Below are 26,257 nucleotides of genomic sequence, written 5' to 3'. Positions count from 1 at the left end.
CCTTCCAGAAAAATCCATAAGAATACCAACTCATTCATTAAGGCCTCATATGTTTAAAAGGTCCACCAGGCGGTTGAAATTTAATACCGACATTTCTAAGGAACCTGCATTTCATGTACTTCTTCATCACATCATCTATTTTTCACAAATTCCAAAAAATCCCCCTCCCAGCAATCAACTGAAGCATAGTTTTTATCCGCCTCTTCTCATAGCCATCTCCTCCCTCCACAGGTACTTTGCTAACACATGCACACATGAAACTGCCTTACACTGAATCCGACCCTTGGTCCATCAAAGTCAGTATTGTCTACTCAGACTGACAGCGGCTCTCCAGGTAGGGCTGCCAGGTCCCCCCTCTCCTCCGGGGTGAGGCTTTTGGGGCAGGGCTCAGCATCGCGCACCGACACGCGTGCGCATCACTTCTGGTTTACAACCAGGAGTGCTGCCTTGTGAGGGGCCTTTTACCACTCAAACTCAAGCGGTAAAAGGCCCCTTGCAATGCGTTTACACCCAGAAGTGCAGCATTGCAAGCAGCCCTTTACCACTCAAACTAAGAGTGGTTTACAACCGGAAGTGATTTGCGCGCAGTTTGTGTATGCGCGTGCACCTTTGCCCGCCGACCCTCAGCTGGTCGTCGGGCAGAGGGGTAAATTGCCAGGGGGTTGCCCACCACCACTGGGCACCTGGCAATCCTATCTCCAGGGTCTCAGGCAGAGGTCTTTCACATCACCTACTTGCCTAGTCCCTTTAACTGGAGCTGCCGGGGATTAAACCTGGGACCTTCTGCAAGCCAAGCAGATGCTCTACCACTGAGCCGTGGCCCTTCTCCTACAGCGCTATGCCAAGAACAAACCTACAGCCAGAAGGCTGAGCAGAAGAGATTTGGGTTCCCCAAGACTGTGGTGTTTCAAGAAAAAACAACAACAGGGGCTCGTCATAAGTGGCAACTGGATAAATGGACCAGTTGTACAGAAGGGAGAGGCCTGGAGAAGCTGACTCAAAGGCTTCCATGACTGTTGGATTCGGGGCAAAAACCATCTACCTGGGGCCATCACCATCAATACAACTACCACAACCTGCTCAGCCTGTCAAAAGACTGTGTTTTGGAAACTTCCAATACTTTAATGACTACTTCATCATCATGTTTTTGTTTGTTTGTTTGTTTTTTAGCATGAGTTCTTAAAGGGCAATACACAAAACATGAGGATGGTATCAAAACCGGAACTCCTCCCCCACACATTGTTTGGGTTGCATAGTCACCCATATTTTGGGATACCCAAGTGGTATCATTGCTCTGTATCACTGTGTAAGAGGCTTTTATACAAGTTTTTAATTTAACCTATTATATTATATATTGTTGGAGTGTATTTTAAATTGAATATATTGCTGTTGTTAATTATGTGAGCTGCCCTGAGCCCAACCTTGGTCGGGAAAGGGCAGGATAAAAAATTAATTACAAAAGAAAGAAATGTGGAGGGAAGGAGGGAGGGCCTGTGGCTCAGTGGAAGAGCCTCTGCTTTGCATGCAGAAGGTCCCAGGTTCGATCCCCAGCATCTCCAAAGAACCAGGTGGTATGAAAGACCTCTGCCTGAGACCCTGGAGAGCCACTACCAGTCTGAGTAGACAAAACTGACTTTGATGGACCAAGGATCTGATTCAGTTTAAGACAGATTCGTGTGTTCATGTGTTCATTTGTGGAACCAACCAGAAATCTGGAAACAGAACTGAAGCAAAGTATAGCATCAGTTGTATGAAGGGCTGAAACTACTTTCAGTTTCTTTCAACAAAAGCTTTCTCAACAAGGACTAGGAGAGGAAACGTTCCCATCCACAGAAGGAGAAGCAGGAGTTTCCTTGAATTATGGATCGGAAACGCTGCATTGGGGCTCAAACAGAGGAAATGAAACCTGCAGCTATAGACTGCTTCCTCTGTCCTGTTAATCTGTGCCAAACTGCAGGCTTTTGTCTTCCAGGCGTAGGGTTCCCAAACTCCAGGTAGTAGCTGGAGATTTCCTGCTATTACAACTGATCTCCAGCCGATTGAGTTCAGTTCACCTGGAGAAAATGGCTGCTTTGGCAATTGGACTCTATGGCATTGAAATCCCTCCCTTTCCCTAAACCCTGCCCTCCTCAGGCTCCACCCACAAAAGAGAACATGCAGACCAGAAACCTCCAGCATCCCCAGCTTCTAGGGTTGCCAACCTCCAGGTAGCATTGTAAAGAATCAGCACTGTTGGTCAAATGTCCAATATGCTAATATGCCAATATAATAACCATTTAAAGTTCAAAATAATTTTAATATAGGTAAGTATTTTATAATGCTATTGCTTTTGCTACGTTGATACAATAATGTTGATACAGGATACAGAGATATCAGTTGAAAGTCCAGTTCATTAACAAGATACACAACTGTATCACGATTGTATCAATTTCCACATATAATTTCAATCAAATACACCATATATTTTTCACATATGTTTTCAATCAAATTTTCAACCAAATGCCCCATTGATGTCACTGAATTCCATAAGAAGATGGGCTTTTGGTATTTATACCCATTTCACCTATTCAGGCTTCATCAATCCAAGAAATCCTTGGGTGGCTGCAGAACAGGGTGCTTTATCCAAACACAAGGTGTGTGCCTCATTTGTTCAAATGGATGGCATAGTAAGTCATCTGGTGAAAATTGGGTCCTGGGGTCCTGTTTTATGGGGTCTAGAAGGGGTCACCTCCATTGCTTTCAATGGTGGGAAAGTTTGCCAGGCTCCTCCATAGAGAAGCACAACGAAGTTCACAATAGAGAATCTGACAGCGGCCACTTCACTATTTCTTCTCTATGGAGGATGGGGGCGACCATTCCAGACCCCCAGACCCAATCTTCACCAAACTTGGGGGTTCAGGCAAGGAAGAAGAAGAAGAAGAGTTGGTTTTTATATGCCGACTATCTCTACCACTTAACGGAGACTCAAACCGGCTTACAATCACCTTCCCTTCCCCTCCCCACAACAGATACCCTGTGAAGTAGGTGGGGCTGAGAGAGCTCTAAGAGAGCTGTGACTTGCCCAAGGTCACCCAGCTGGCTTCGTGTGTAGGTGTGGGGAAACAAATCCAGTTCACCAGATTAGCCTCCGCCTCTCACGTGAAGGAGAGGGGAATCAAACCTGGTTCTCCAGGTCAGAGTCTACCGTTCCAAACCACCACTCTTAACCACTACACCATGCTGGCTCTCCTGGTGCTTGCACAGGGGACTACCTAAAGGAGAGTGTCCTTTGCAGCTACACTGCAAATTTGGGAGCTCCACCTCAAAAAATGCCCCACTGGAGCTTCACAAAAAAAACCCATAGGCATGAATGCCCGAATTTTTTTGGGAAACCCGAAAATAAGTCGAATTCCCATGTTAACCAGAATAAAAATTAGGCCCAATAAACCCGATCCTGAAATTTACCAATTTTTTTTCTTGTGTGCAAGCCTAGGTGGGACTATCGTCTCCCTCTGTAAGCTGGCAGAGCTCTCAACTTAGCCGGATCAACAGCTCTCTGGCCAGCTGGTACCTGTCCCCGCCGGCTCCCGGCAGTAAGGAACCTGTCGTCTCACTCCCACAGCAAGGGTCAGATCCAGCCAGGTCTTCCTCCCGATCCGATGTGACTGCCATTCCTCCACTGCGCTTGCTGCTCTGATACAATCCACTCTCCGTTTTTAAATACTGCATGAGCCTGTTAATTCCCGCCATGACCCAGCTAGGGCAGTCCAGGCAGAGGGTCCCGAGGGAGGCAACTGTATAAAATGACGGAGAATATGAGAGAGATTTAGTCCCTCTGCAGCAAACCTACCCTGGACCACTCATCCGTCTCCTTTGCCGTGCTCTTGAGCCTCAAAGAACTGCACTGCAGCATTACTAGAGTCATTCACAGCTTCCAGCTCAGCAAGCCCAGAAAGAATAAAAGGGGGTGTATGTGTAAACGATTCATAGGGAGTGTTTGGTTGGAATTTAGGGAGTGGGGTCCTAAGAAACAGCCCAAAAACACACATTCTGTGTATAAGACTGAAGGTTTGAGAGGAGAGGCTTCAAGCCTTTCCCATTCCCCCAAAAACCCATTTTAGGTGGAGAAAAGACTCTTTATAAAGGTAAACGTAGTCCACTGTGCAAGCACCAGGTCATTACTGACCCATGAGGTGACATCACATCCCGACGTTTACTAGGCAGACTTTGTTTCTGGGGTGGTTTGCCAGTGCCTTCCCCAGTCATCTTCTCTTTACCCCCAGCAAGCTGGGTCCTCATTTTACTGACCTCGGAAGGATGGAAGGCTGCGTCAACCTTGAGCCGGCTACCTGAAACCGACTTCCGTCGGGATCAAACTCAGGTCGTGAGCAGAGCTTTGGACTGCAGTACTGCAGCTTACCACTCTGTGTCATGGGGCTAACAGACTCTTTAGAAGGGGGAAGTTATCGTCTTCTAAACCAGCAGAAGATACAAACAGGCTCAGCCTCAAGGGGATGAGGAGAATGTTCGAGAGCAACCTGATACTGGATTGATATGAGGCACCCCCAAGAAAAGGTAAAAGGGACACAGGTAAATCTGAAAGGCATCACTGAAGGACTGCTCTGGATGGAGCCCCGCATGCTCCTGCATTTAGATCATGGGAATGTGGGTACAGTACATGTGTGCCCCCCCACGCCCCCCATCATGGGGCACAAAGGGCTTTAGATCGCAACCGGCTTCCAACACCATGTACAAATCATGTGCCAACACTTGTGTCCCTTTAACCTCATAGATCATAGAATCAGAGTGTTGGAAGGGGCCATACAGGCCATCTAGTCCAACCCCCTGCTCAGTGTATGATCAGCCCCTAGAGCATCCCTGACAAGTGCTTGTCCAGCCTCTGCTTAAAGACTGCCAGTGAGGGGGAGCTCACCACCTCCCTAGGTAGCTGATTCCACTGCTGAACCTGGCAGCCCTGGCAAGAGGGACCTGGCAACCCTAGGCTCAGCTGATAGGCCAAAACACTTCTTTTCACCCTGGATTTTTATCTGTTTCATGGATACCTGTTTTATGGCTATCATTTAAGGTGCTCATTGGTGCTTCTATGCTGTTTTCATGCTTGTTTTGTTTTTACATTGATCACTTATGTTGTTTTTACTTGTAAGCCACCTTGAGCAGGCCTCTGCAGAGGTGGCATATGAATTTCCCAAATAAATTAACAAACATTTCAATCTGTCCTTGTGTGGGAGGCGATATAAGGAACCATCCAGGCACAACACAAAATTGTCATGCTCTACTTTTGAAGCACCTTGTTAAGGAAGATCAAGCATGTCAGGCTAAAAAGAAGATTGCTACAGAAACATCTACCAAACCATGAGAGGTTTCAAGAGCTCCATAGCAAATATATACTGTATAACGCTTGTTGATCACATCATACTGACAGCTCCCTTACAGGCAGGTAGATTTATACATCCTTAGTCTGTAAACTAGGTTCCACAACCATACTCCACAACAGCAGGGGGAAAATTGATATTGGGTTTCAAAATCAATATCCTAAAAGCATCTTCTCATTCATTAAGAGGGTTTCAATATAGTAGTGATGTGCCAAAGTTGATTACAACGTGCACAACCAAGGCACATTTTCATTAGTAATCATCTGGGCTTCTTTGAAATGGCTCAATGCTTCATTTGACGTGCAGGAGAATACATGCCCTCTCCCATCCAGGGTCGCCAGTGGCTGCCAACGACTAATGGCATAAACCTAGAATTAACCTGCAGCCCAAGTTTCTAGCCCTCAAGATTTCAAAAATTACTCCAGGAAGTAATGGAACTTATGCTTCAAGAGAACAGGCAATTACAACAAACCCTGATAGCTCAGAGACAGCCCATTCCGATACCGGGTCAGGGGGTACCCGTACAGCCACCCGCCAATGTGCCTGCCCCACCCTTGCCTCCTGGAGCTCCCGTTGCTCCTCCGCCCGGACCACCCGTGCAACCACCCGCTAATGTGCCTGCTCCACCCTTGCCTCCTGGAGCTCCTGTTGCTCCTCCGCCCGGACCACCCGTGCAACCGGGTCAACCTGCGCCCGGCCCTTGGAAGCAACTCAAATTGAGGACTACGTATGACGGATCTCTCGAGACTTTGCCTTGTTTCTTGCATCAAGTGGACAGTTATATGCGAGAACAAGGACAACTTTTCCCCACGGAAGACAGCCGGGTGCGTTACGTAGCTTCCCTTCTGACAGGTAAAGCGGCTGACTGGATGGTCCTCCAGTTTGACACCCGCTCTCGTGCTATTCGTTCCCTCAACAACTTCATGACTGCCCTGGGAAGGAGGTTTGAGGACCCCTTCCTGGGGGAAAGAGCCAAAACGGAACTCTTACAATTAAAACAAGGCTCTGCTACAGTTCGAGAATTTGCCGATGAATTTCAACGACTGGCAAGTAAAATTGTAGGTTGGCCCGAGACCACCCTGATCCATCATTTCAGGGAAGCCTTGCATCCTGACATTCTGAACTGGTCTTACATGCGAGGCGATCCCGATACCCTCGAAGACTGGATCCTATTAGCCGAGGAAGTGGAAAGCCGCCGACGCTTCATTTCTCTCGTCCGTCAAAAGCACAAGGAAAAAGGCACCCAAAAGCCTCAACCCAAGGCACCACTGCTCGTCCCACGAAATCCCCCACGTCCGCCCCAGGAACGTGAAGCCCGATTTCAGAGGGGTGCCTGTCTTACTTGCGGAGAAATGGGCCACTTTGCAGCCGTTTGCCCACGCCGCCAGGAAATATTTCGTCCCAGCACGACATCCCGCGCCCGAGGTCGTCCACCACGCAGAGGCACCGCGGCCACCCGCAGCGCAGCTCCGGGAAGACCCACACCCTCTGCACTCCATGCCGGGGACCCAGCCTCCCTGCCTACTACCAACGACCCCGCCGGGTCTCGGATTACAAGTGCCCCATTGGGGGACGATTTTCCCTCTTCGGATGAGGGAAAGCCTTGGATTTCTCCAGCCTTAAACCTGGAATCTCCCCTCGACTTGTCAAAAAACGGCTCCGGTCTGTGGTGAATGGAGCGTCTCCACAGACCTCTCAGGATCTTCCTATCAAACCGAATGCTCCTACCAAAATCAAAGAAGTGGACTCCACCGTCTACGTGGATGCAGTTTTACAGCAACTTAACGGTGGCCCACAAATCCCCGTCAAAGCACTAATTGACTCCGGTTGCTGTCGCACTCTCATAAGCGAAACCACTTTTGCTGCACTCAGAGCCGACTCTGAGGCTTTACCCGCCCCCGTCCAATTTGCCCAAATGGACGGAAGCCATTTCCAGGGGGGTCCAGTTGATCACCGCACCATAGGGGTGGCAATGGGAATTGGTTCCCACTGGGAACAAATAGACTTCACTATAGCCCCTATCCGATTTGAAGTGGTCTTGGGAATTAACTGGATTAAAGGACATAGTCCCAGTATTGATTGGGAAACAAACACTATCTCCTTCGCTAGTCCCACCTGCGACCAGCATCGGCAAAACTTTGCTCTGCTATATCCGCCCGTTCCAGCATTAACCTCTACTGCCCCAGCACCACCGGCTCTACCCGCTGTATACCGGGACTTTGAAGATGTCTTCGACCTTAGGGAATGTGATGCCTTACCCCCCCACCGGGCCTCAGACTGTGCGATTGAAGTGGTAAAGGACTGCACATTAACCAAGAGTAAGATTTACCCTATGAGCGCTTCCGAGCGCACTGTCCTCCGGGACTTTTTGGACAAAAACCTCGCCAGAGGGTTCATTCGCCCTTCGAATGCCCCAAACTCGGCCCCCGCGTTTTTCGTCCGGAAAAAAGAGGGCGACCTTCGCCTGTGCATTGACTTTAGAAAGCTCAATGCAGTTACCCAGACCAACGCCTATCCTATCCCATTAATATCCGATATTTTGGGACAATTACAGGAAGGCCGTGTGTTCTCTAAATTAGACTTGGTGGAAGCTTACTACCGAGTCCGTATCCGCGAAGGGGATGAGCACCTCACTGCCTTCTCTAGCTGTTTCGGAATGTATGAATTCCTTGTGATGCCGTTCGGATTAAAAGGGGCCCCGGGGGTCTTCATGCAACTCATCAATAAAATCCTACATGACCTTCTATATCGTGGGGTGGTGGTCTACTTAGATGACATTCTCATTTATTCGAAAACTATGGACGAGCATGTGGCTCTGGTCAGGGAAGTTCTGCAACGCCTGCGTAACCATCAACTTTTCGCAAAACTAGCTAAGTGCGAATTTCACCAAAGCAAACTCACGTTTTTGGGATACATCATCTCCCACCAAGGTCTTCGCATGGACCCCGCCAAAGTCCAAGCCGTCCTCGATTGGACTCCCCCCACCAACCGGAAGCAAGTACAGCAATTTCTGGGATTTGCAAACTTCTATCGAGGATTCATCCCTAACTTCGCCCAGGTGGCTCTACCCATTACGGACCTACTGAGAACTAAGGGAAAAGTAAGCTCGGCTGCCTTGCCCTCCGCGAAAATCCTATGGACTGAGCAATGCCAAGCCGCCTTTCTGGCCCTCAAACGCCTCTTCACTTCGGAGCCGGTGCTACAGCACCCAGACCCAAATCAAATGTTCATTGTGCAAGTCGATGCTTCCGATGTAGCCATGGGAGGGGCTCTCCTCCAGCAAGGACCGGATGGTCTTCTTCACCCTTGCGCTTACTTTTCAAAAAAATTTGCGCACGCTCAATTAAACTGGCCCATCTGGGAGAAAGAGGCCTCAGCAGTTCATCATGCACTGACTCTATGGCGACAATTCTTGGAAGGGTCTAAAGTCCCCTTTGAGGTTTGGACCGATCACAAAAATCTAGCTGCCCTCACGGGGTCCCATAAGCTATCGGCGAAACAACAACGGTGGGCGGAGTTCTTTGCGCAGTTCCGTTTCACCCTGAAGCACGTCCCTGGGAAGCAGAACGTTCTTGCGGATGCCCTCTCCCGTTTACCACAATATCCGGTAAAACTCGAAAGACCCACCAACTCTCTGTTCACCCCTATGCAACGTGGGGCTCTACCTATGCTGGCTGTACAAACTCGATCCCAGCATCAGCACACCTTACCCAACGTACAAGCTCCGCCAGCCCAACCGGCTGCCCAGCCGCCACCGCAACAAACCGGAGTTCCCGCCCTTCCTACCCCTCCGACCGCCCAGCCGCCTGCAGTCTGCGCGCCGCCGCACGTAAGCACTAGCCCCATAACTGTTTCTAAGATCTCCATGGCCGACGGGGGGGCCCCCTCCAAAATCCCCATCTCCGAGTCCTTTTTAACTGTCCTTCGGGACCAGTGCCTTTTAGAACGTTCCGCTCATACCCTACCTCCTGGTGTTTTGGAACAAGGAGGATCCTGGTACAAGGACTCGAAATTGTATGTCCCCAAGGCTCTCCGGAAGGACGTTTTACATTTAGCCCATGGAGCCAAAACAGCTGGGCACTTTGGGTTTCTGAAAACCCTTCACTTATTGCGCAGACAGTTCTGGTGGGGGGGAATGCGTTCCGACATTGACTCCTTCATCCGCAGCTGTCCCGTTTGTGCCGCTGCGAAACGATCGCAGGGCAAACCCCCGGGACTGCTACAACCTCTTGAAACGCCCAGCAAACCTTGGGAAGTGATTGCTATGGACTTCATGACTGATCTCCCTCTCAGTGGGGGTAAAACTGTGTTGTGGGTTGTTACTGATTTGTTTTCTAAGCAAATACATTTGATTCCATGCGCAGGGATCCCCTCTGCTCAGAAACTGGCCCGCCTCTTCGTGACGCATATCTTTCGTTTACATTCGTTTCCGCGTAAGATAATTTGTGACCGCGGAAGTGGTTTCGTTTCTAAGTTTTGGAAAGCTTTCCTCAAGTTGGTGGGAGTGGAACAAGGGTTGTCTAGTGCATACCATCCTCAAACTGATGGTCAAACTGAACGTGTCAATGCTGTACTTGAATGTTATTTACGCTGTTATGTTAACTACCACCAGGATAACTGGGTGGAACTGTTACCTTTAGCAGAATATGCCTACAATAATGCCATGCATCAATCCACAGGTTTTAGCCCATTTTTTGCTGTGTATGGACAAGATTTCAGTCCCATCGCTCCTACAGATGATATAGAGGGGGAGGGGAACCCCGACATTGCCTCCTGGGCACACGCCCTCCGTACCACTTGGCCCTGGCTCGTTAGCAACCTCGACCGGGCCAAACGTAAATACAAAGCGCAAGCTGACAAACATCGCTCCCCCGGGGGTGATCTGCAAGTGGGTACTTTGGTTTACCTTTCCACCAAAAATCTCCGTTCCACCCAACCGTGCCATAAGCTCAGTGCTAAATACATTGGCCCTTTCCCCATCACCCGGGTCATAAACCCTGTCACGGTGGAACTGGCTCTCCCCAAATCCTTGAGGCGTGTGCATCCTGTTTTCCACATTAGCCTCCTCAAACCCCATGTTGCTTCTCCACAGTGGCATCCGGACCCACCTCCTGCGCAACCCATCATGGTGGGGGGGGAGGAACACTTCGAAGTCTCCAAGATCCTTGACTCCCGTGTTCACCATGGCAACCTGCAATATTTGGTCCGTTGGAAACATTTCCCCCCTGCCTATGACGAATGGGTACGCGCACGGGATGTCTCCGCCCCCGACCTCGTCGACGCCTTTCACATTGCTTACCCAGATAGGCCAGCCCCCTTGCGAACTGGGAGGGGGCCTTGAGGGGAGCAGAATGTCAGGCTGCTATCTCGGTTTCGTTATTGCCTCTGTCTCTGCGCTGTATTGTCTGCCCCCCAAGGTCGCATACCTAGGCCTGGGAACTCAGCTCCTGGGAAACTGTATTCAGCCTGTGCGTGTAATCTCCCGCCTTTCCTGCCTTATAATATCTCCCAGCTAGTGAGCCTCTCATAGCTGTCATTTTATTCGTTTGCACTGTATGCCTATTTGACCAGTAAAAGCCATCTGTTTGGACTCTATATGACTTTGTGGTGATTTCTGGTTCTGTGGGCCAAGGGCTGACAGGTCAGAGGACCAAGATATAGGAGGAGGAAAAGAGCAGAAGGGAAAACACAGCTGCTCCAGAGCCTTTGGACTACATCACTGTGCCCACAAGCATGGCTGGTTTCTTCTATTAGTGTAAAACAGGGGATTCCAAAAAGAAATCTCAGAACCCCCCCCCCTTATACTTTTGCAACCGCTTGTCAAAACATTTAATTCCTGAGATGAATGACATACCATAATATTATGTATTCTTTCACCAACTCCCATACACAGCCAATAAAGCGGTTCAGGGGCAGGAAAACGCACTATGTGTAGGGTTGCCAGGTCCCTCTTTGCAACCGGCAGGAGGTTTTTGCGGCGGAGCCTGAGGAGGGCGGGGTTTGGGGAGGAGAGGGACATCAATGCCATAGAGTCCAATGGCCAAAGCAGCCATTTTCTCCAGGTGAACTGATCTCTATCAGCTGGAGATGACTTGTAAAAGCAAGAGATCTCCTGCTAGTACCTGGAGGTTGGCAACCCTAACGATGTGATTGGGTGCTTCAGGAACTAAGAATCACAGGGGGAAACTGGACACACCGATTCCATTTGGGGGCAAGAAATTTGAAATCTCTTCCAAAAGATGGATAGTTTTCACCCACATTTTATTCATATCAACTTCAGGCATTTTGAATTTGGTCGTATATACTTTTAAGCCAGCCCTGCGTCCCAGCAGAATTGCCTATTATTTAATTATCTAGCTGATTACATGCCAGTTTTCTAAACATTGCTATCTCAAGCTGGCTCCCAAACAATAACAATAACAAAGTCACAATAAAAAATATTAAAACCATTAAACACCACAATGAATACATTAAAACCGGCAAAGTATAAAACCCCATCTAGCTAAAAACAACCAAGACTCGAGAATAAAAGCTGAATGTTACCCTAAAACCCACTGGAATGTTTAATGCTGTCTTTGGAAGGACTACCAGGGTGGGGGAAGCAAAGCTTTTAAAAAAAATTAAATTGAGAGCAATCCTTAGCTTATCTAGTTATTTTAGGCATCTGTACCCCCATATTAGAAGCCAGAATTTCTCTTGAGACAGTTTGTAACAAGATAAACCAACAAAATATCAAATGCATATTCCTCTTAAAAAGTGTATAGCTGATCATGCTGGACATTTTGTAATCCCGCCATTGGGATCTACCCCTCATTTCCAGGAGGTGATACAAACATCCCATTTGCAGATGTTCCTAATTTTGAAGGTGACTCTTTTGTGCTGCCAATGCCAAAATAAAGCTGAAACACATAGTTAAAGTTCAATAGATCAAATCTGACAGCAAGACAAAGGACAAAATTCAGGAGCTATATGTACGTTTCTCACAAGGGATCAAAAGCTGCAACAGGAATATTTAGATGGAACCAGACAGCTTTCAAAATTCAGTTGCATCCCCAATATAAAGAAGAAGACGACGAAGAGAGCCAGCATGGTGTAGTGGTTAAGAGTGGGGGTTAGGAGTGGTGGACTCTAATCTGGAGAATCCGGTTCAATTCCCCACTTCTCCATATGAGCGGTGGGTTGGTTTCCCCACACCTACACATGAAGCCAGCTGGGTGACCTTGGGCTAGTCTAAGCTCTCTTAAAGCTCTCTAAGCCCCATCTACAAGGTGCCTGTTGCGGGGAGGGGAAGGGAAGGTGATTGTAAGCTGGTTTGATTCTTCCTTAAGTGGTAGAGAAAGTCAGCATATGAAAACCAACTCTTCTTTTTCAATGTAAGCCTCATATCTCTGGGGGAAACAATTCCTCATACAATCTTTGCCCTCAGGCTATCTTAGAAAAGGAAGCCACACAGCCTCAAACGGAAGTGAGGAAAGAACAGCGGATGAGCGCTCTGCAAGGAAGGGCAGCCTGCACTCCAAGGATGCAGAACATCAGGAAGCCACCGTCCAAGGGACAGTGACGGCAAGTCACGTGGTTAAGGCAACGTCTCAGAGAGATCCCTATGATCCCTATGACACAGGTCTCCCCAAGGCCCTCACTAAACCACAACATAAACTGTACATGTCTTATTCCACTGTGGATTTTATGCAGAAATTCGCAGCAAATTTCTATGCCCTATTTTGACAAAAAAAGTCCAATTCCCCTGATTTTCTTAATGCTCGCTTTTTACTGAATAATCCCTCTCCTGGTATATTGGAGAAAGCGGCACAATTTCTGAGACTTGGTGTGAATGTTCGCAAGCAAGTTAATTAGAGGGCTTTTACTAATTCTAGCATCTTTTTTATCTATTTATGTTCTAACCTTGTCAGAAATGCTCAACTACAACAATTCTATTTACTATGTAGACACCCCATGTTTCGATTATATGGCGATAAAGGAGATTGTATTGTTCTATTGTTTGTTAAACTGTGTTTCACAACAGGATATACACAGGGGTGTGCGTATCTACGAGAGAGGCAGAAATGTGTAATTTCAATGTGTAATTTAGAATGCAACAAAGTCACTCAACCATACAGGGAGCTGCTGTTGAACTTTGATTCTGAATTTCGGTGCCATGCAGCCAATGAGTAAACCTGCACGGGGACTGCACTACTTTGTGTGCAATTCATGTGGGGGGGGGGGGCTCACGGGACTGCATATTTGTCCATGTGAAAAAAGTCCCTGACTGGAGAATGCTAGCGTGTTGGGGAGAAGGCCATGACATGCTGGCATTCCATATACAGGAATTATCTATTTTGAGATGGAGAAGCAGCAACAGGTCATGTGAGCCCTGACCTGGAGCCTGAAGTGGTATAGTCCAGACATATATAGTTAGGATTGCCAGGTCTCTATTTGCCACCGGCGGGAAGTTTTTGGGGCGAAGCCTGAGGAGGGTGGGGTTTGGGGAGGGGAGGGACTTCAATGCCAGAGTCCAATTGCCAAAGCGGCCATTTTCTCCAGATGAACTGATCTCTATCGGCTGGAGATCAGTTGTAATAGCAGATCTCCAGCTAGTACTTGGAGGTTGGCAACCATATATATAGTCCAGAACCAATGGGTTGAAATTAAATCAAAATAATTTCCATCTAGACATTAGGAAGAATTTTCTAGCAGTTCGAGTAGCTCCTCAGTGGAACAGGCTTCCTCGGGAGGTGGTGAGCTCTCCTTCCCTGGAGGTTTTAAGCAGAGGCTAGATGGCCATCGGTCAACAATGCTGATTCTATGACCTTTGGCAGATCATGAGAGGGAGGGCATCTTCTGGGCATGGAATAGGGGTCACTGGGGGTGTGGGGGGAGGTAGTTGTGAATTACCTGCATTGTGCAAGGGGCTGGACTAGATGACCCTGGTGGCCCCTTCTATGATTCTATATAGTCCAGAACTAGATCATCATAGAAGAAGATATCTGAAGATATCTGCCTCCACTTCTCCTTCCTTGCAGTGTTAACAAGTGCCTGAGGGAGTTTTTAAATGAATTTAGCATCATGGCGAGAACAGCCATTCTCTCTGGTACAGAATCCAGCAGCCCAAGAAACTTTGCTTGCTTTTTCGTTTAAAATCAACCACGTTTCTACTCCTTGTGGTACTGTAAGCAAGCTCTAAAATGCATTCATGGCCCTGAGTTGTATCTCCAGAAGCCAAGTGAGGGAGGACTTGGAGCAAACAGTGCTAGGGAAGCATCAGCATTAAACTTAGCAACTGCGCTGCTGGATCAGACGAGCGAGCGGTTCGCCTCACCCAGCACTAGGGTTGCCAACCTCCAGGTACTGTCCGAAGCTAGAGGCACCTCCGTGCTTATACCAATATGGTTAGGAAAAACAGCATCAGAGACCAAGTGTACAAAAGTAGCAAAATTCTTATTAGTGCTTAAACATGGAACATCAATGACAACACCAAGTAGAATACATAAACAAGAATGTATCAGAAATATATACAATATATACAACACGAGTTTGGTGTAGTCTCTGTGCAACAGAATAATACAATCTTCTTGGTATATATTCCTTGAATAAATTGTCCAAAGCTTGGTAGATATTCAAAATATCCCAGAAATACAATTTATGGGAGAAGATGGGGGACGGCTGTTTCAAAGTCTTTTCTTCAGCCCCAAATCCATTCAACTTTATGTTTCCAAATAAATTTCTTTCAAATATATGTCAGTTCAGTCATCAAAATGGTTCATAGTTCCCCGAAGGATACTCCAAAGTGTAGCCGAAAGAGATCAGTTCCCCTGGAGAAAATGGCCGCTTTGGCAACTGGATTCTATGGCATTGAAGTCCCTCACCAAACCACACCCTCCTCAGGCTCTGCCCCAAAAACCTCCCGCTGGTGGAGAAGAGGGACCTGGCAACCCTATCCAGTGCCCAGTGGTCCACAGTAGCTATCCCAATTCCTGCAAGCTAGACTTGGAGGCCAAGGACTCCCCTTGCTGTTGCCTCCCCAGATACTGGAATTAAGAGGTACAGTGCACCTAAACATGGAAGTTCCATTTAGACATCATAGATAATCGTTACTGATGAACCTGACCTCTATGAGCTAGATTAACTCCCTTTTAAAGCCACAGATACTGGTGGTTGTAACTACTTCATGTGGCAAGGAATTCCACAAGGTAATGTGGTTGTGTACTCCATAAAGTCAAACAAAAAAGGCATCCTGTTGTAACAGAATTTTTTTCTTTATGCAAAAAAAATCTATAATCCAGAATCAATAGCAAATGGTAAATCACATTTTTGTCCTGCCTCGCCTCCAGCCAGAACAGGACAAGATATCGTACCTTTACAACGACCATGTTTCACTGAGAGTGGCTGTCCAAAGCTGATTATATGAGCTTCACAAATGCATGCATGGGGATTCGAACCCCACCAATCCAGCCCTTAAGTCTCATACCCTCTCAGCAGGGCACGCCAAGCCAGTGACCACAATGCAAGAAACTACATGAAAAAGCTTGCCTGAAACTGCTTCAGGATGCTTATGCCATAGGTTTCCCTGATTCTACTGCATGCCTGACTGGGCAGTAACAGCCATGCCATGCCATCCTGCTCTGGGATTCCACCACGGTTACGATGACCTCCAAGATCTGCTTTGAAAGACAGGCTGGCAGGGGACCTCAACTGAAATCTCTAATAAAGGCAGCATCACAAACAAGAGGGACCCTGGGACTGATGCATCAGTACCAAAGGTGAGGCCCTGCACGAGAAAGCCATGGTAACTTTGCTGCATCCCTCCACTGACCAATCAGATGAAACTTTGGAATGGATGCTCTAGACATAGCCACCTCAGAGGAAAGAATCAAGGGCCAAGGGGGTTGTGGTGGAAGATTCCACATCCTCGGATAAACGCTCCTGTTATAGTAACAATATGTTCAGCTAAGCCAGAGTTTACCACTCTTCAACTCAGGAATGAAAGACAGAAACCCCCTGAGCATACACAGAATTAAAACAGTTGGTTCAGCCAACTAAAAGAAGTCAAATACATGTTTTTAAAAATACTCCCCGTTGGAAATTCTTTAGGAAAATTACAATTTGGAACCCAGGTCTCTCCTGCCCAACACTGCTGCATGGAGGAAAGCTAGGGTATCAGCTTACGATGAGGGATTTGAACTCAGGTCTTCCTATTTCACCAAGAAGCTCGGGGAATTACTGTGAGCCAATCCATAGCTCTGCCTCTATGGCCCAGCCGAACAGATTTCACATTAATAGGGTTATTGTGAGGATAAAGTGGCGGGTATACCACTTGGAGTCCCTTTAAGAACAGGCGGGGTAAAAATCAAATACATTTTGGGACAATGAAAAACAAATGAACACAGTCAAAAATGCAGGAAAAGGGAGGGATACCCCAAGATCTAAACAGGTACAGAAGTCATTGTAAGACTCAACTTGTAACACTTTTAAAAAGTTATTTCTCGTTCTTCTGATGAAGAGTTAATCATTTACAATGTGCTAGAGATCCACACACTGGAATAACATATTTGTCTCCTGGCACCTACTATCAATTTTTGTTTCTTGCTCCCATTTGGTGGGGTTGCCTTTATGGGACGCTTTGTTATTCACAGTAAAAGGCATAAAAATAAAGATCCAACAGCCTATAAATTCTGTTAGACCCAGCATGAAAGAGTTTACTAACATGCAATGTTTCTAAGAACAGCAGCAAAAATTATATAAATTATATACACAGACACACAACAACATATATCAAGACAGAAGCCACAAAACCAATGGAAGAGAGGAAAACAAGTGAGCTGTGACCTTTCCACTCCCAGGTGTTTTATAATCCAGCATATAATAGTTCTGTGTTGTTGTTGTTGTTTAAAAAAAAAAATCAGTCTGAACACACACACAAAAAACCTAAACTAACCTAGAAGCAGCAGGGGCGGGGGAGAAGAGGCTGAAAACCAGATTCCTAACCCAACGCTTGGCATAAAAATCTAATAAAACAGTGGGTGCCAGAGCAATATTTTTGTCAAGGTGCCACCACGGAGTAGACCCCATCAACAATTAAAATCCCCTAAGAACCAGGGCACAGAGGGGACGCACTATGGTATAGCCCGATCTTGTCTGATTTTGGAAGCTAAGCAGGGTCAGTACTTGAAACGCCTAGGGCTGTTTAACTTGGAAAGAAGTCGGTTAAGGGGAGACATGACAGAGGTCTATAAAATTATGCATGGCATGGAGAGAGTGGACAGTGAGAAGCTTTTCTCCCTCTCTCATCATACTAGAACGTGGGGTCATCTGCTGAAGCTGGAGGGTGAGAGATTCGAAACAGATCAAAGGAAGTATTTCTTCACACAACGCATAGCTCAATTGTGGAACTCCCTGCCCCAGGATGTGGTGATGGCTGCCAGCTTGGAAGGCTTGAAGAGGGGAGTGGACATGTTCATGGAGGAGAGGGCTATTCATGGCTGCTAGTAAAAATGGATACTAGTCATGATGCATACCTACTCTTCAGGCTCACATGAGCATGCCTATGAAATTAGGTGCTGTGGACACAGGCAGGACGATGCTGCTGCAGTTGTCATATTTGTGGGCTTCCTAGAGGCACCTGGTTGGCCACTGTGTGAACAGACTGCTGGACTTGATGCGCCTTGGTCTGATCCAGCATGGCCTTTCTTATGTTCTTATGAAAGAGAGACCACCAACCACCTCCGCTTCTCACTTGCCTTGACAGCCCCTTGCTGCCCCCCCCCGCCCCACCCTGTAAGATGGCTGCAACTTGTCAGTACTTTACACATACACAGGTTCCGAGCTGGGGGGCAGGCTCTCAAGTGACAAAAACAACGAATGGGCAGAACCATCCAAGTATCAGGGGAAATGGCCTCTGACCCATCCCTTCTCATCCCGCCCCACCATTAAAAATGCTTCAGAAAAATAAAAGACAGTTGGTTCGCAAACTCCAGAGAACAGAGCCTTCCGTTGGGTCCAATATTCCTATTCGTTTAGCTGCAGACAAAAAAGAAAAGAAAAAAAAAAGCTTCCTCTCTTGTTTTCATTTCATTGCAGAGACTGATCATGATTTGTACCATCTTTACAACCCACAACAACTTAGAGCCTTTTCCCTGGGCAGATTTAATGTTATGCCATTTGCAATTTTGGAAGGAGGATTTCGGAAAATCCCCCTTTCAGATAGACTTTGCCCCTGTGGTAACAACTGCATTGAATCAATTGCACATGTTTTAATCCATTGTAGTTTTTATACAGAAATTCGCAATAAATTTTTAAATACTGTTTTGACAAATAAGTCAAATTTTCCTGATGGTCTTAATGCTCTTTTTTTTACTGAACAACCATTCTCCTGTTACATCGGAGCAAGTGGCACAATATCTGAGATTTGCTGTGAAAGTTCGCCCGCAAGCTAATCAGAGTGTTTATTAATTTTAGCATCCTTTTTATCTATCTATGTTCTAACCTTGTCAGCAATGCTCAATTGCAACAATTGTATGTTATTATGTAGTCACCCTGTGTATTAATTTTATGCCAATAAAGGAGATTGTGATTGTGTGACTGATCATGGAGACTGCGCTGCTATCGCAAACATGGTGTCCCCCCACCCCCGTCAAGGTACACAGTGCCCAAGCAGAAAACGTACAAGACATGATGATGCGTCAAAGACAGCAGCCGTATATAGCCCCACGTGCTGCTTGCTTCGTGGTCACGATCATTCACCCCTTTCCAACACGTCTCTCTTTTTTTTACAAGCTCCAACAGGGAGCTTTTCAGAGGGGAAAGAAAAGGTAAAGCTCTTCCCAGTTACTTTCCCCTATTATGGATTCCTCAAACATAAATACTGCAACATATAAGCAGGGGGAGGATTCTGTCCTGCTCAAAGAAAGGTGGGGTATCTTGCCTGACCCCCTTCCAGTGCCTAACCACCATTTGGAAGCTGGAAGAAATAACAGACAGAGAACAGTGCAGAGATCAGGATTAACTCCCTAGGCAGGTGATTTCCTGGAACAAAAGAAGCTATAAATATAAGAGGATCATTCTTCCACCCCCACCCCCCAACCCAAGTCACATCACAACATTCTCCCAAGCTCCACCCTCAACTGTAGGATTGAGTCCATACTGAAAACATGGGAGACGCTCATTCCTGGATGCTGAGACCTTCCCATCCCTTAACATTTAAATCTATTTTCATCCATACTTTGCTCTCATTTCTAGAGGAAAGGGGGAAAAATAGTATTAATCAGTGGGTTAAAGAAAAACCCTCAAACGTATTCTGTTTACATCTGCCATTTAAACAGGAGTTGTCTGTGATGGTTTAAAGGGGGGGGCATAGTGAAGCCAAAGCAACAAATCTCCATTAAAAGTAATGTAATTTAAAAGTAATTTTAGCCAGTATTCCTCCCCCCGCCGATATTTATAGACACATCCTACCACATGCTGGGAGGATTTAACTCCATCATCAGAATGAAAGGTTTTGGTACTCTGCTGTTTTCTCACCTGGCCAGACTAAGCTTATAGCCTAGCTATATATATTTTTTTAAAAAAAAAAACCATTCCTGATATGTAACCATCTCGCAGTAGCAAACAAACCTCCCCCATCATAACAATTCGCTGAATCTTCTTTAATAGGTAGTGATCAACAACAACCCCACACACACCAACACACAGCAAAAGAAGCACCGTGTGCAAAGCCTTGCCCCCCCCACCCCTGGCGAAATCAGAGTAATCGCATGAAGAAAACTAGAGCTCCCACTTGACAGGTTTTCAATTCTAAGGATCAGTCAGTTTCACCGCAGACTTCAGTGGCACGACCTCCCCCCTTTGGGCTGCACTTGCTTCTTGGGGGTGGGGGGTAGGGAGGAAAGCAAGACAGGAGATATTACGAAGAGGCGGGCGGGGGAGAAGGAGGAAAATAACAACCAGAATGCTTTGCACAGACACTGCAGGCTTTGGAATGGATCTTCTCCGGAGTGTGTGTGTGTGGGATTGTAGAGTGGATTTCTGCAAGCAACATCCAAACCAACCAGGCCCAGAGATTTCTCAGCCTGCGTTGCTTATCAAGCGTCACATATTTCAGGCTGCCACGTATCTGTTCCATATCACAATATGTTTTCTAACCCATGAACACCCCCCCTTACAATCCTCTTTCCACAATCCATCAGCAACTCTTCCTTCCTTCCATCCATCCATCCATCCATCCATCCATCCATCCATCCATCCATCCATCCATCCTCTTTCTAATTTAAACAGGAAAATATGCTACAAGACGGTCTCCCCCCCTCTCCCCCCATTCAAGATCAGGCAAAGATGAAGACCTGGGGGGAGGACAAGGACAAAACAACGCTGCCCCCCCCCCCGTGCTTTAGCTCCTCCTCTAGACAGCACACTGCAGAAAAATGCCAACAGCAGCCACCCTCCCTCTCTTCCCCCCCTCTCCAAACACCACAGGGGGTTGCTTGGATTTCCTCTTCGGGTTTCCTGGCGCTCCGGCAGGCTCTCCCCTCCTGCCCCCAATAAGGCGACGACGATTGCGGTCGAAATTCAGATCCCTCTGCTGTTCATCTGCCCCCCCCCCTTTCCAACCTAGCAATCAAATCGATAGTTAAGAGAGTTGGCATTTGAATAGTCGCTGCCAATGGCAAAATTGGGAGGGGAGGGGAGGGGAGACATGAAAGCAGGCCCCCGATCCTGCGCACGATCCAGATCTTTGGACCTCCATCACCCCCCCCCCCAAACGGAGGGGACCTCATCTTCTTTTCTGTGCCCGCCATTAAATCGAGAAGAGGGAGGAGGAGGAGGAGGGGGGGGGTTAAAGGGTTTTCCTCTTACTTTCCCCCACGACAGCCTTAAGCCCGGCGGGGGCCATGGCGACCCGGTTGCTCCTCTTTTTTTGGGGTGGGGGAGTCCCCTTCCCGCTGCTGCTCAGATCCCCGCAGCCGCGCTCCGGCCGGGCTCTCAGCTGACTGCGGAGGGCAGGGCGGGGCCGGATTGTGATGCTGGCCGCGGATGCTGATGCGGGGAGGCTGGTGGTGCCCAGGCGACGTCACGGGCCCGGCGGGCCAATCAGCGCGCCGCCACTCGGCAGCGGTGCCTGGCCGCTGGCTCTGTGAGGGGGCGGAGCTGCGGCATCCCTGCTTGCGGGGTAGGGTGGGGGGACAGAGAGAAGGCGCCTCGGACACGTGAACGCACGAAGCTGCCTTCTGCTGAACCAGACCCTGGGTCCGTCCAAGTCAACGTTGTCTGCTCAGACCGGCAGCGGCCCTCCAGGGTCTCAGGCGGAGGGTTTGCACATGCCCTACTTGTAGGGTTGCCAACCTCCAGGCACTGGTGCGAATAATGAGCTGTTATAGATCAAATCTATACCAGGGTCTCAGGCGGAGGGTTTGCACATGCCCTACTTGTAGGGTTGCCAACCTCCGGGCACTGGTGTGAATAATGAGCTATTATAGATCAAATCTATACCAGGGTCTCAGGCGGAGGGTTTGCACATCACCTACTTGTAGGGTTGCCAACCTCCAGGCACTGGTGTGAATAATGAGCTGTTATAGATCAAATCTATACCAGGGTCTCAGGCAGAGGGTTTGCACATCCCCTACTTGTAGGGTTGCCAACCTCCAGGCACTGGTGTGAATAATGAGCTGTTATAGATCAAATCTATACCAGGGTCTCAGGTGGAGGGTTTGCACATCACCTACTTGTAGGGTTGCCAACCTCCAGGCACTGGTGTGAATAATGAGCTATTATAGATCAAATCTATACCAGGGTCTCAGGCGGAGGGTTTGCACATCCCCTACTTGTAGGGTTGCCAACCTCCAGGCACTGGTGTGAATAATGAGCTATTATAGATCAAATCTATACCAGGGTCTCAGGTGGAGGGTTTGCACATCACCTACTTGTAGGGTTGCCAACCTCCAGGCACTGGTGTGAATAATGAGCTATTATAGATCAAATCTATACCAGGGTCTCAGGTGGAGGGTTTGCACATCACCTACTTGTAGGGTTGCCAACCTCCAGGCACTGGTGTGAATAATGAGCTATTATAGATCAAATCTATACCAGGGTCTCAGGCGGAGGGTTTGCACATCCCCTACTTGTAGGGTTGCCAACCTCCGGGCACTGGTGTGAATAATGAGCTGTTATAGATCAAATCTATACCAGGGTCTCAGGAGGAGGGTTTGCACATCACCTACTTGTAGGGTTGCCAACCTCCAGGCATTGGTGTGAATAATGAGCTATTATAGATCAAATCTATACCAGGGTCTCAGGTGGAGGGTTTGCACATCCCCTACTTGTAGGGTTGCCAACCTCCGGGCACTGGTGTGAATAATGAGCTGTTATAGATCAAATCTATACCAGGGTCTCAGGAGGAGGGTTTGCACATCACCTACTTGTAGGGTTGCCAACCTCCAGGCATTGGTGTGAATAATGAGCTATTATAGATCAAATCTATACCAGGGTCTCAGGTGGAGGGTTTGCACATCACCTACTTGTAGGGTTGCCAACCTCCGGGCACTGGTGTGAATAATGAGCTGTTATAGATCAAATCTATACCAGGGTCTCAGGCGGAGGGTTTGCACATCCCCTACTTGTAGGGTTGCCAGCCTCCAGGCACTGGTGTGAATAATGAGCTGTTATAGATCAAATCTATACCAGGGTCTCAGGCGGAGGGTTTGCACATCACCTACTTGTAGAGTTGCCAACCTCCAGGCACTGGTGTGAATAATGAGCTGTTATAGATCAAATCTATACCAGGGTCTCAGGAGGAGGGTTTGCACATCACCTACTTGTAGGGTTGCCAACCTCCAGGCATTGGTGTGAATAATGAGCTATTATAGATCAAATCTATACCAGGGTCTCAGGCGGAGGGTTTGCACATCACCTACTTGTAGGGTTGCCAACCTCCAGGCACTGGTGTGAATAATGAGCTATTATAGATCAAATCTATACCAGGGTCTCAGGTGGAGGGTTTGCACATCCCCTACTTGTAGGGTTGCCAACCTCCAGGCACTGGTGTGAATAATGAGCTATTATAGATCAAATCTACACCAGGGTCTCAGGCGGAGGGTTTGCACATCACCTACTTGTAGGGTTGCCAACCTCCGGGCACTGGTGTGAATAATGAGCTGTTATAGATCAAATCTATACCAGGGTCTCAGGCGGAGGGTTTGCACATCCCCTACTTGTAGGGTTGCCAGCCTCCAGGCACTGGTGTGAATAATGAGCTGTTATAGATCAAATCTATACCAGGGTCTCAGGCGGAGGGTTTGCACATCACCTACTTGTAGAGTTGCCAACCTCCAGGCACTGGTGTGAATAATGAGCTGTTATAGATCAAATCTATACCAGGGTCTCAGGAGGAGGGTTTGCACATCACCTACTTGTAGGGTTGCCAACCTCCAGGCACTGGTGTGAATAATGAGCTATTATAGATCAAATCTATACCAGGGTCTCAGGCGGAGGGTTTGCACATCATCTACTTGTAGGGTTGCCAACCTCCAGGCACTGGTGTGAATAATGAGCTATTATAGATCAAATCTATACCAGGGTCTCAGGCGGAGGGTTTGCACATCACCTACTTGTAGGGTTGCCAACCTCCGGGCACTGGTGTGAATAATGAGCTATTATAGATCAAATCTATACCAGGGTCTCAGGCGGAGGGTTTGCACATCACCTACTTGTAGGGTTGCCAACCTCCAGGCACTGGTGTGAATAATGAAATATTATAGATCAAATCTATACCAGGGTCTCAGGTGGAGGGTTTGCACATCACCTACTTGTAGGGTTGCCAACCTCCAGGTACTGGTGTGAATAATGAGCTATTATAGATCAAATCTATACCAGGGTCTCAGGTGGAGGGTTTGCACATCACCTACTTGTAGGGTTGCCAGCCTCCAGGCACTGGTGTGAATAATGAGCTATTATAGATCAAATCTATATCAGGGTCTCAGGTGGAGGGTTTGCACATCACCTACTTGTAGGGTTGCCAACCTCCAGGCACTGGTGTGAATAATGAGCTATTATAGATCACATCAAGCCTGAACTGACCCTAGAAGCGAAAATGACTAAACGGAGGCTGTCGTATTTTGGTCACGTCATGAGACGACAAGAGTCACTGGAAAAAACAGCCATGCTAGGAAAAGTGGAGGGCAGCAGGAAAAGAGGAAGACCCAACAAGAGATGGACTGACTCAATAAAGGAAGCCACAGCCTTCGATTTGCAAGATCTGCGCAGGGTTGTCAAAGATAGGACATTTTGGAGGACTTTCATCCATAGGGTCGCCATGAGTCAGAAGCGGCTTGACGGCACTTAACACACACAGATGCACGTCGTATTCCCCATTACTATGTATGGGTGTGAAAGCTGGGCAGTGAAGAAAGCTGACAGGAAGAAAGTAGACTCCTTTGAAATGTGGTGTTGGAGGAGAGTGTTATGGATACCGTGGACTGCTAAAAAAAACAAAAAAAAAACAGTGGGTTATAGAGCAAATTAAGCCTGAACTGACCCTAGAAGCGAAAATGACTAAACTGAGGCTGTCGTATTTTGGTCACATTATGAGAAGGCAAGAGTCACTGGAAAAGACCGTCATGCTGGGAAAAGTTGAGGGCAGCAGGAAAAGAGGATGACCCAACAAGAGATGGATTGACTGAATAAAGGAAGCCACGTCCCTCAATTTGCAGGATCTGAGCAGGGCTGTCAAAGATAGGACATTTTGGAGGACTTTCATTCATAGGGTCGCCATGAGTCGGAAGCGACTTGACGGCACTTAACACACACACACTCAAGCTCCACGAAGCGTAAACAGAAGAAAATCACTATCTCTAATACAAGCTAGAAGACGCTCCGTGACTGCAACCTACGCTCCTTTGAAGCAAGTCAGTGATACAGTCTGCAAGAACCTTTTGGTTTATTTCAACGTCCAAGTGCCTGTGAAGCAACAGAGCGTTATAATTACATTGGACTGTGTTGTCAGTTACCTTCAATTGAATGTGTTTCTGTAAATACAATGAACTTATTATATGTTACTATTTAACTAGCTTACTAATAGAGTAATATTGCATTGTCATATTGTGTTTCTCTTTTTTACTGCTGTTTTTTGTTTACTAACCTCCAGGCACTAGCTGGAGATCTCTTGCTGTTACAGATGATCTCCAGCTGGAGAAAATGGCCACTTTGGCACTTGGACTCTATGGCATTAAAGTCCCTCCCTGAACTCCGCCCTCCTCAGGCTCTGCCCCAGAAACCTTCCACTGGTGGCAAAGAGGGATCTGGTAACCCTACCTACTTGCCTAGTCCCTTTAACTGGAGATGCCGGGGATTGAACCTGGGACCTTCTACATGCCAAGCAGATGCTCTACCACTGAGCCACAGCCCCTTCCCATAAATTCTTTATTACACACATGAACACATGAAGCTGCCTTATACTGAATCAGACCTTTGGTTCATCAAAGTCAGTATTGTCTACTCAGACCAGCAGCGGCCCTCCAGGGTCTCAGGCGGAGGTCTTTCACATCACCTACTTGCCTAGTCCCTCTAACTGGAGATGCTGGGGATTGAACCTGGGGACCTCCTGCATGCCAAGCAGATGCTCTACCGCTGAGCCACAGCCCCTCACCCCATTCAGAAAGGGACCGCCAGCAGACAGCTATCATTCATAAAAGCAACTTGGAAACTTACCAAACTGCAACATACAATTCAGAAAAGAAACTACTTTAAAGCAGCATACTTGGTATATATACATCAATAGTCATATCTGCAGTGTGAGGCTCTGCCATGGGAAGCACAAGTAAACAACCCAGCCCTGAATTGATAGCAACCCAGCCTGCAACTACATCTCAAAACAGCAATTTCCTTATTTAATTATCATAAGG

The 26,257-nt window shown here is 47.5% G+C and overlaps 1 protein-coding gene across 2 annotated transcripts in view; it reads right to left on the bottom strand.

Moving 5' to 3' along the window:
* Window positions 1-21,279, bottom strand: part of STXBP1 (syntaxin binding protein 1) — a 62,637-nt gene extending 41,358 nt beyond the window's left edge. Inside the window, exon 1 of one of the 2 annotated variants that reach the window (XM_056859972.1) lies at window positions 21,219-21,279. In XM_056859972.1, the coding sequence (XP_056715950.1) occupies window positions 21,219-21,255 (37 nt within the window). In that variant the 5' untranslated portion in view covers window positions 21,256-21,279. The remainder of the gene's footprint in view (window positions 1-21,218) is intronic. The other variant, XM_056859973.1, reaches the window with a different exon arrangement.
* Window positions 21,280-26,257: the final 4,978 nt, after the last annotated feature.

This window comes from Euleptes europaea, chromosome 14 (genome assembly GCF_029931775.1).
Source record: "Euleptes europaea isolate rEulEur1 chromosome 14, rEulEur1.hap1, whole genome shotgun sequence".
NCBI classification, from domain to species: Eukaryota; Metazoa; Chordata; class Lepidosauria; order Squamata; family Sphaerodactylidae; genus Euleptes; species Euleptes europaea.
This window is presented reverse-complemented; position numbering and strand designations above follow the sequence as displayed.